This window comes from Trichosurus vulpecula, chromosome 6, assembly GCF_011100635.1.
Source record: "Trichosurus vulpecula isolate mTriVul1 chromosome 6, mTriVul1.pri, whole genome shotgun sequence".
In the NCBI taxonomy this organism is placed as follows: domain Eukaryota; kingdom Metazoa; phylum Chordata; class Mammalia; order Diprotodontia; family Phalangeridae; genus Trichosurus; species Trichosurus vulpecula.
Window position 1 is genome coordinate 132,711,335 of NC_050578.1, and position 10,606 is coordinate 132,721,940.

The following is a 10,606-nucleotide window of genomic DNA, read 5'->3' on the forward strand; positions in this document are numbered from 1 at the left end:
TCCATGCTTACTCTTTCTCCCACCCACCACCTGTGCTTGAGGCCTGCAGTTCTTTGTGACATGTCAGGGCTATTGGTGAAGCCCTCTTGGCCCTCTGGCTGCCATCCCTGCTCATGCCACATGCCTACTCTGTCTTCTTTTTCTGACAGGGAACACTTAAAAGACATGCTTTCCACCTAATCCTAAGAGCTTCTCATTGGTTAGATGGTACATCCGTTGCATACTGTGCACTTTTCTGTCGTTGCCAGGGTGAGGCCCATGCCCTTCTTTAGATCTTTTTTTTTTTTTAATTTATTTTTTATTTTTAGTGTTCCACAAGTCTTTGAGTTCTCAATTTTCTCTCCCTCCCTCTCCCCCCCCCGGCAGCATGTAATTGAATATAGGTTCTACATCTGCCCTCACAGTAAACCCTTCTTTAGCTCTTCAGAAACAGTGATGCTTCAGGTCTTGTTGTCATACAGCAACACCATGTAATGTTTGTATTGAAAGATGGCTGTTTGCTGTATGGGAGGTTTGAGAGTCAGCTTTGAAGTTTCCGAAAAGTAATCCTGCCCGTTCTTCTTGTCAGCTCTGGGCCCAGCCTGGCAGTCATTTGTCCCATATACGTACTGCTGGCTGAGCTTTGGCATTTTATTCAGATGCATGTTGAAATCTGGGGAATAAAGCATTCTTCATCCATTTGGTTTTTCCCATGTCTGTGGACCAGAAGACTTTTGGGGGATTACAGATCTCAAGACCAGGTACTTTATATTATCTCTGAGCAAAAGTAAAAACAGACAAAATAGAGAAACATTAAAAATTCCTGCTGAAAACTAGAACCAGACAAGTATGTCTGCTTTAACCACTTGTATTTAACATACAAGTAACATAGTGGTAGAATGCTGAAGCTAGAGTCCAAAACCCTGGCTCCAGAAGATTCCTTGGACACCAGCTCCATGGGCCACTTCACTTTTCTGAAATGGAATCATGCTTGTAGGACCCACCCACCTCCAGATTGTTGTGATGACATTCAAATGAGGCCAAGCATTCTTCATACTTTAAAGTGTTATGTAAATAGCAGTTAAAATGATTGTATTGGAAATGATAGCAATTGTAGTAAACAGTAAAAAAAAAAAACTAGGATTAGCTTCAAAAATGAAAGTTTGTTTGCAAATTACTTAGTATATCTAAAAAATTCCCCTACCTCCACCAAAAATATCAAGACAGCGAGTGAGTTCAACAAGGCTCTAGGAAATTATTAATCCACAGATATCTCCATTCTTGTATGAAAAATGGTTTTATTTGTTTATAAACATCAAAACAATCAGCTGTTTGGGAATTGAATTCCCTAGGTACACCTGCCCTTCATAGGGACAGCTATAAAACTACATTCCACATTGCAGATGTTAGGAGCATGGCACCCTTGAGATCTGGAAAATCTGCATAAAATTTTTTTGACACCTCCCCACCCCTTCGTGCCAGAGAAGAAATCTGAATTTTTTTCTTTTATGAAGTGTTTACAGTGCCTTGTTGTAAAATTTGGTTTAATATTACACAGTACTCTACATGTATTACGCATTTCTGAGTTTCTAAGCTTGTTCTGTGTCGTCTGCGGCTTCCACAAAACTCCCAAAATATTCCCATCTAATTTCTTATGCCAGACTGCAAAATAGCAAAACCACTATGGGGAAAGTCACAATGTGGAAGGGATAACTGTATAATGAGTGAAGTAAAAGAAGACCTAAACACTTGGAGTGATTGAATGTTCATGGATAGATTGGATCAATATAGTAAAGATAATATTCAAGGAGCATCTGGAAGAAATCGTGTAGCGATTTCCTCTTTCCTTTGGATTCAGACATTTTCCATGATAGCAGCAGTGCTTGTGAGCGCCCATATCCCCTTTGTGTGCCACACTTGATTTATGATAAGCAGACAAAGGTGGTTGTTGTTGAATGACATGTGCATGTAAGAGACCTTGGGAGAGAACCTTCAAGTGAGCAGCCTTCTGCTCATCCTAACCAGCAAGCACAGAGGGGTCTGGCTGAGATCTAAAACTGGACGATACCTAGGAATTTATGGTTTGCCTTGCTCATTTTTACCAGTGAGGAGACACAAGGCCTCGGGAGGGGAGGCGTGTTGGTTACTCACCCAGGCGGTAAGAGCCGAGCCCCCATTTCCAAACCCAGCTCCCTTTTCACTCTGCTGCTCCTCATCCAGGAGACAGAACACCATAAAGCTGGTGAACACACATGGAAACTCACAGGCGTTAAAACCATCTCATAGCAGGCAGAGAAAAGGTGGTGGTTATCCACCCAGATGTAAAAAAGATTTTAATTTGATAAGACACAGCTAGGGAAAGTTTCATTACTTCCCAGATAAGTGTGCTTGCGATAGGGAGGTGGTTTCATTATGCCCAGAGCCCCGCCATATGTAATAATGGCCAGCATTTATAGAGCACTTCCTGTGTGCCAGCACTGTGCTGAGGGCTTTACAGTCATCTTGTGATCTGCACAACCATCCCAGGAGGTAGGGCTATTATACCCATTTTACAGATGAGGAAAATCAGGCAGAGTTCAGTGATTTGCCTAGATGGTGAAAGTCTAGGGCTGGATTTGAACTTGGGCCTTCCTAGTTGTCCTTAAGGGGAAATATTAAAGGGAATTCCAATTCACTAATAGTTTTAAATATTTAAAAAAAAAACTATGAAAATCTGAAAGAATTGTGATAAAGAAATGAATTAAGCAGAGAGAGTAAGTTATAGATAAGGTGGGTGTGCCTATCACAAAAACAGGTTCAATACATGTGGTTAAAGAAACTCACTAGACTGAGAAAAATACTGTAACTATGATAAAGTCTTGACGTCTAAACTTGATAATAAACTGTGTTAGAGTTAGACTAGTACCACCTGTTTTCTAATACGTGTACAGATAATTTCCAAAAAGGAAATGTAAATTGATCATTTTTTAAATGTTCAAACTCAATCACATGCAAATTAAAACAGTTTTGAGGCTGCATTCTCACAGGCATAGAATTGTTATTATAATGATCAAAACCACCAAATTCTATCAGGATCGTGGAACAAGCACCTGAGGGGCCAAAGGTGGCTGGCTTTCTGTTTGGTCCCCAGCACACCGCAGACAGAAAAGCCTCTGGTGTTGATTGAACCAAGTTTGTTTTAATTGTAGAGAAACTTGCCCATTGCTAACAGATGCAAGCTAGTAGTGTTCCCCATCTGCCTCAGTTTCTCCATCTGTGAAATTGAGATAATAACAGCACTTACCTCCCCGAGGTTGTTGTGGGGATCACATACGATGTTTATAGAGTGCTTTCAAACTTAAATTTGATATAAAGTGTTAGCCACTATTACCATGTTGTTCTTCTGTGTTAGCCTTGTTCATTCACTTCATAGAACTGCAACTACTTTTCTCTGAATTATTTATAGTTTTGTTGAGCCATTCCCCAGGTGATGGGTACCCAGGTTCTTGCTATAGTTCTTTGCTACAACAAAGTGTTGCTATACAGATTAGACATGCGGGTCTTATTACCCCCACCCCCTTTTTTTTTTAATCTCTTTGAGGTATTGTTGTCCGGTTGTGTCTGACTCTTTGTGACCCCGTGTGGGGTTTTCTTGGTAGAATACTAGAGTAGTTTGCCATTTCCTTCTCCAGTGGATTAAGGCATGAGGGAGGCTAAGTGACTTGCCTAGGGTCACACAGCTAGTGAGTATCTGAAGGCAGATTTGAACTCAGGTCTAATGATTTCAGGCTGTGAGCTGTATCTGCCCAGCCACCTAACTGCTGTAAGGTATATGGTGATGGTGTTCCTTGGTCAAAGGATATGTATGGCTTAGTGGCTTTTTTGGTTATAGTTCCAAACTATTTTCCAGATTGGTTGCAGAATTCATCAGTTCAGTTCTGCCATTTCATCTTTTGTGTTTGTTGGTTTGGTGGATATGAAGCGAAACCTCAGGGTTGTTTTTCATATTTGTCTTACAAGTGATTTTTAAGCTTTTTTTTTTCCTTTTGTCGTGCAAAAGAATAAGTGACCTAAATTCCTAATTACTTAGGAATGGTTGAACAAACTGTGGTACATAAACATAATGAAATGTCTCAATGCAAATAATATCCACATATGAAGAATACAAAGAAATATGGAAAGACCTTTGCAAAGAAAAAGTGGAACAGTTCACACTAACAAAGAAGATTCTGGGAAACTAAAAGTGAATTAAATTTTATATTCATTAAAACTCATGCACAAATATAGTCACAAAATAGCTGTGAATACGGGCAGAGCATAATAAGAAATGTAAGAGAAGGGCACAGCATCCTAGGGGAGCTCCCAAATGGGAAGTTTGGCTAAGGAGAATCAGCGAAGGATAAAGAAGATGGCTCAGGGGTGGGGAACCTGCAGCCTCGAGGCCACAGGTGGCCCTCTGGATCCCCAAGTGCGGCCCTTTGACTAAATCCAGACTTCACAGAACAGATCCCCTTAATAAAAGGATTTGATCTGTAAAACTTGGACTCAATCAAGAGGCCACACCCAAGGACCTAGAAGGCCACATGTGGCCTCAAGGCTGCAGGTTCCCCACCCCTGGTCTGGGTGATATGTGGTGCAGGCCACTTGGACTGTGGAGTATTGGTGTTATGAGAAAGTTCCTCCCTTGAGGAAAGAGACCAAAAAATACAACTCTATTGAATTAAAGTCATTACTGGTTGAAAACCACTGAGTACGTCAGGTATTCAGTGTTGCAGAGGCGGGTGCGGCGGGTGGGGGCATGGGGGGACCTTGGGTACCATGCTGAGGAAACCACCGAAGGCTTTCTGAGCTGTGGAGCAGGATGGTCATGGCCCCATTCTGTCCACATGATGGCATGCTTGTTGCCCATGTTACAGAATACTCAAAGCTGTCTTGATATTACAAATAACAAATGAAGATCCAAAAAGACAATAGTGATGACTAAAAGTTTAGCAGTTGGTTAGATAAAATTTAACCTTGTCATGCAAGCTTGGGAGATGTGACTACAGACTCATGTTGGCAACTTACTGATACCCCATGGGGCTAGGGACGTCACGTGATGGCCAGAATGCTGAATACAAGTCTAAAGGGAGCCGATAGCCCCCGGATTTGGCGTTGATTGGACCATTCCTGGAGGAGTATTCCATTCTGGTCGCCATGTTTTAGATGGAATGTTGATAAATGAGCACGTCTGGGAGATAGAAATTGTGTCATGTCAGGATTGATTGAAGAAACTTGGGATGTTTGGTCATAAGAATAGAACTTAGGGTGGGATTTTTAGATGTTTGAAGCTGTGTCATGTGGAAGAGGGTGACACAAGAAAAAAGGAACTAGAATCTATAGACAGATATAGGGAGACCAACTTCAGCTCATTTGTGAGAATTTGTTTTTTCTAATGACTTGGAGCAGTCTGAAAATGAAATAAGATTCCTCCTGAAACAGTGAAGCCCGTCCCTCAGGAGCGTTCCAGGAACAAGCTGGATGGCCACTTGTTAGAGATAATGGAGAGGGGATTTGTCAGGTTAGATACAATGACTCCCAAGGTCTCTTTTCAAATTTTGGAAACTGATTTGAATGTAAGGACATGCCACCTAGAATGGTGTGAATGCACATAGGTGAGGAGTGGTCAAGAGACAGAAGAGATGATTCTTGATACTTAAATACCACCTTTTTATTGCTAGTAAGTTTACAGTGAAATATTATGGAAATACACAAGCAAAATCTGGAATTTCTGTCCTAAAACAAACAACCAAGTCGCAAAGAGTTGGATCCTCAGGGTTACACAGATACATATATCTGATGTGTGTATGTATATCATTCCCCATTGCCTTACATGGGAAACTTTTCTTTCGTTTTTGAAAGACAAAATTTTAAGAATCTGAAATAACATAGATACAGTTTTATGAGAATACAGTTTAACTTTGATCATAAAACAAACTTTTTACTATGTGAACCTACTGGCTTTAACTAGAATAAGCATAGCAACCTCAGCTAGTATCATTTTATACTTCTCCAGTAGAGGCTTTGGAAATAAGGGTTGTCTATCTGTGCACCAAAGCACAGGTCATATGGTGGTGTCTCTCTTCCATATCTTCCTGCCAGATCTTTTAAAATATGACTCAGCCTAAGAGAACAAATTTTAAAAATAATAATTTTCTTTTTCTCTTCAGTGGGACCATATGGAATATTTGCTGGTAGAGATGCCTCCAGAGGACTAGCAACATTCTGCCTAGATAAAGAGGCGCTCAAAGACGAATACGATGATCTCTCAGACTTGAATGCTGTACAGATGGAAAGTGTTAGAGAGTGGGAAATGCAGTTTAAAGGTACTAGTGGTGGGTGGGCGGGAGTGTATGGGAGAATACAGAACAGATACTTCCATCATATCATTACTTACTCCATCATTAGGAAATAATATTTTACTTTTCATTTACTTTCTTCTAAAGCCCAAAGGTATGTTTTTCAGTATGATTCTAATTTTCTGATATTGATATATTTTAATATTTATAAGGAAGTCAGATACATACTTTTGCCACTTATGGTATTCAAAAGAGTCTTCAAATCTGATTTCTAAATGGTAGTGTGTCACTCTGAGAATGTAGAAGCTCTGGGCAAATACTCCTTTGTCTAAAATCCCAGAGATTGCTTTGTTATTCAAACTGTTGTTTACTAATATTGACATATAATTTAATTATAATTAAAATTCAATTTTTAAAAAACTTTATTATACCCTCTAGCATATATTGGGAAGGTCCTGCTTTCTGAACCCTTTTAGACAGCTCTCCTTGCCTCCTGTCCACTTCCATCCAGCCCTTATACTATTGTGTCTATTAAGAATTCAGGATGTCTTCATAGTGAGAAGGAATGAGTTTCTGGAGCCCCAGCATGGCTCAGATGTGTGTGCGCACACATGAGAGAGAGGGAAAGAGACTATCTTCTCCAGGGGGCCATGGGATCACCCAAATCTCTAGTTTTTTACATAATTTAAATAACTCTTCTGGATTAGTGGCATTAAAGAATTTTGAGATCATGTTTCTCTTTGGCAAAATATAGGGCTTCCTGCTAAAAGGAGCTTCCCAAGCTTCATCAGCTTTCACATTTTATTTTGAGCGGCAAGCTGTTCACTTAAATAATTAGCAACCTCAGTGAATGATAAGGAAGTAACTTACTCTGGTGGAGGAGACATGATTTTCCCCTTCTGTAGCGATGTAGCAAACAGAAACTGATGGCTAGGCTGCTGATGGTCTTTTCCTGTCTCTTCCAGAAAAATACGATTATGTCGGCAGACTCCTAAAACCAGGGGAGGAACCATCAGAATATACAGATGAAGAAGATACCAAGGATCACAATAAACAGGATTGAACTTGGTAAACAACCAAAGTCAGGGGCCTTCAGAACTGCAACCTCTTTTAATTCCCTTTCACAGAATGTCCTGCATCTTTGGGTTTGGTTCATCTGCTGCGAGAAAAAAAACAAAACTTTCAACAGATTTTGTACAAGAAAATGTGTGGTCTTGCTCCAGAGCTCTGACTGCTAGACATCATCCGTGCTGCCAAACATTTGTTGGAGTTGTTTGTGGCATCCAGTGCGGCTGCGTCACTGAAGAGACGGGGGCAGGGATTCTAGAAGGTGTAACAAAACCACCCAGCTGTCCCTCTCTGGTGAATCACAGACACCTAGTAGCATTTGCTGCTCTAGAATTGTGCCGGTCTCTCTGAAAAACAGCATGGATATGGTTCTTATGTGCTGTATTTTTGTTTCAGCCTTGAGGGAAAACTCTTGTGTACATCCATCCGTTTGAGTAGTTGGCCTACTGAAACATTAAAATGTGAATTTCCAAACTTTTGTCATAGAGGTGTTACTAGCTCTGGCAAAAAAAAATAAATAAATAAACACATAAATGAAAACAACACTTCAGTCCTAAGAAACCTTGACAGATTAGAAGGGGGTTATCAGGTTGTCCTTTTCCCAGGTGGATTTATGTCAAAACTAATTTCCCAGCATCAAGAACCCCGAAGCCAGTCTTTACCCCTTTCTTCAAATCAAATCAACATGAATTGTGCCTTATTTCATTTAGGTGTACTTGGATTGTTTTAAGGAGAACCCCACCTGTGATGTCAGAAGTCACTACAAGCAGCGTTGAGACTGAAGCTGAGAATGTTGTGTTGACTGGAAACCTTGATGTCATTCTGTGTGCATAGAATGTAAAAGGGATATTCAGTGTTACTGCCGTATCTGTTAATGTACATGAACTTATAATTAGCATTGCAATGGCCAAATACACCCTCCATGATCTTTTTTTTTTTTAATTGAAAACAAACAAAAAGGAACCTCCCTATCCCCCAAGCAGCTGCCTAACCATGGGAGCCCAGCCCTTGCATCTCCTGATGGTGTGAGTGTGCAGGGGGATTGTGTGGCTGGGTGTCTGCAGGTGTGTCTGTCTTAGTGAGAGTGCATGCGTGTGCGTGTGTGAGTGTGTGAGAGAGAGCCTCGGAAGGGGCTGCTTCTGCAGATGTTGTAAATATAAATGCCATTTTAATAAAGCATGTACAATAAACCAAAATAAGTTTGAGTTGAACTTTATATACAGAGTGTAAGTCTGAGTTAGGCTTTTGTTGGCCAGGTTTGTGCTATCAGCTGAGGATAAGGAAAACTCTTAGTCATAAAAAGTTGGCATTGTTAGCTGTTGGTACCACATCCACTGGAACTTCATGAATTCTCAAGAAAAATCTGAGGTGATTCAGGTAAGAACTGGTTTATTAAAACATACCTACTTCCCTCTATGTTTGATGACATCAACCAGTAATACACAGTGAAGGCACTCCAGGTAGCAATAATTGAAAATATGATAGAAAAGGAAATATTCCCCCATCGTTCATGAAATTCTCACACACCCAGATTGAAAAAGCCCATTTTCTGTCTAGTCATTGGACTTCATTAGGACTGCTTAGTTCGTCAGCTAGGTGACAAGTTGCCCCAGAAAAGCGATCATCTTTAAAAAGTCACCAATTAATGAGATGACTTCTTTCTGTTGTACAGACTCGATGTATTCAGAAGCAGTCTCAAAGAGGCAAACACTAAAACTGCAATAAATTGAGCTCTAATGGACATGAACTACTATGTTCTGTATCCAGTTTTGGAATGTTTTGTACAAAACAGTTGAACCTCAGACTAATTTGTGCTAGGACTGAAAAATGTTGGTGGATGCTGTGTGTGTGTTTATGTAAGACATTTTCTAGGAAAAAAAAATGTTAAGATAGATTTCTGTCACAAATTGATATATGGATCACTTGAGCCCAAAGTTCATAGTAAATCTGCACTTGTGACTACTTCCATTTTAAACTTGATGCAGCAAAAGAAAAAATTACACAGTTTGTTGAGAACAAAAGCAATTTGTGTTTGAATTTGAAATAAACAGTGTTCTGTAGATAACACTCTGGACTTCAGTTAAATGTGTTGCTCATCTCGGAATATTCTTCCTCAGCAGTCAGTGTAAAGTGATGGGCATTTCCTCTCCTCAGCCCTATGGTTTTTGCCCCATCCTTTAGAAGAAGGCTGAGCATCAGTCTAGCTTAGTCATAGCGAGACGTTTGATGATGCTGTTTCATGAAGTTCCCACAGAGGTAGATCTGGGTTCTGGTTTTTTAAGAGACTAGCCTGGGAAATAAGAGTAAGATGAGGGAAGCATCTGAGCCTGGCCAAGGTCTGGATTCATTCTTCTAAGTGCAATTCTATTTCTACCCAAAGCCAGTCTGGGCGTGCCCCTGCCACCTGTACTTCAGTCAAAATAGTGAGTGGGGAGAAAGAAAAGACCCGCCTTTCCCTTCATCCCTCCTCCCTCCACCATTGCTGATAGAATTATAGGCCCCTAAGCTTTCTGGGTCTGTTCCCAGCAGGAAAATAACTCCTTGTCTCTTTTTAAAGCCTCGCCTAAGCTTTGCTTTTCCCCCAAATAGTTAAAGAATTGTGCTCTGGAGAATAAAAACCCTGGCAGTATTATTTGGCATGATGAATCTTTCCATTTGAGGGAATAATGAGGTCACCAGAAGAATGAGTGGCAAAAGGGAAGAAGCAACAAGTCCTGGGTGTGCCAAGCCGTGAGCCTGAAGTGGAACTCAAAAATGGCAAGGAGACCAAAAGCTAGTATTGCTAGATCTGCTTGTCCAAAATGAGTGAGAAGGCCTCTAAAGCCAGGCACAGCCGGCAGGTGGAATCGTTGGGTTTGCCCCAGTGCTGCTGCTTGGACCATAATAGGCATTTTACTGTTAAAAGATCAATGCATATAGTTCTTTGCAAACCTTAAATCGCTATATACATGTTGGTTATCTGGGGCTAATGATAGCTTTGATAGTGCAGGGAAATAACACTCGGGCACCTCTTAATAGCTGCCGGTCATCACTGCGTAAGGAGCCTTTATTAAGATTTATTCTAGCATCCGAAAGACCAGTGCTGAAACAACAGCAAACATCCTTGGGATGGTCACATAAATGACGAGGCAAAACCACATCACCAGGGATCAGTTAAGGGACCTGAGAATGTTCGTCGTGCAAAAGAGGAGACGGACGGAACGGGATGACTGCTGTAGAACGAAGGATTGTCGACTTCAGAC

The 10,606-nt window shown here is 40.7% G+C and overlaps 1 protein-coding gene across 2 annotated transcripts in view; it reads left to right on the forward strand.

The window, feature by feature from the left end:
- Positions 1-9,431, forward strand: part of PGRMC2 (progesterone receptor membrane component 2) — a 28,478-nt gene extending 19,047 nt beyond the window's left edge. The window contains exons 2-3 of one of the 2 annotated variants that reach the window (XR_005010675.1): positions 6,168-6,323; positions 7,262-8,308. Coding sequence is in view for 1 of the 2 variants with exons in the window: in XM_036763544.1 (XP_036619439.1) it covers positions 6,168-6,323; positions 7,262-7,359 (254 nt within the window). In the remaining variant the exon portion in view is untranslated. Of the gene's footprint in view, positions 1-6,167; positions 6,324-7,261 lie in introns of both variants that reach the window. The other variant, XM_036763544.1, reaches the window with a different exon arrangement.
- Positions 9,432-10,606: the final 1,175 nt, after the last annotated feature.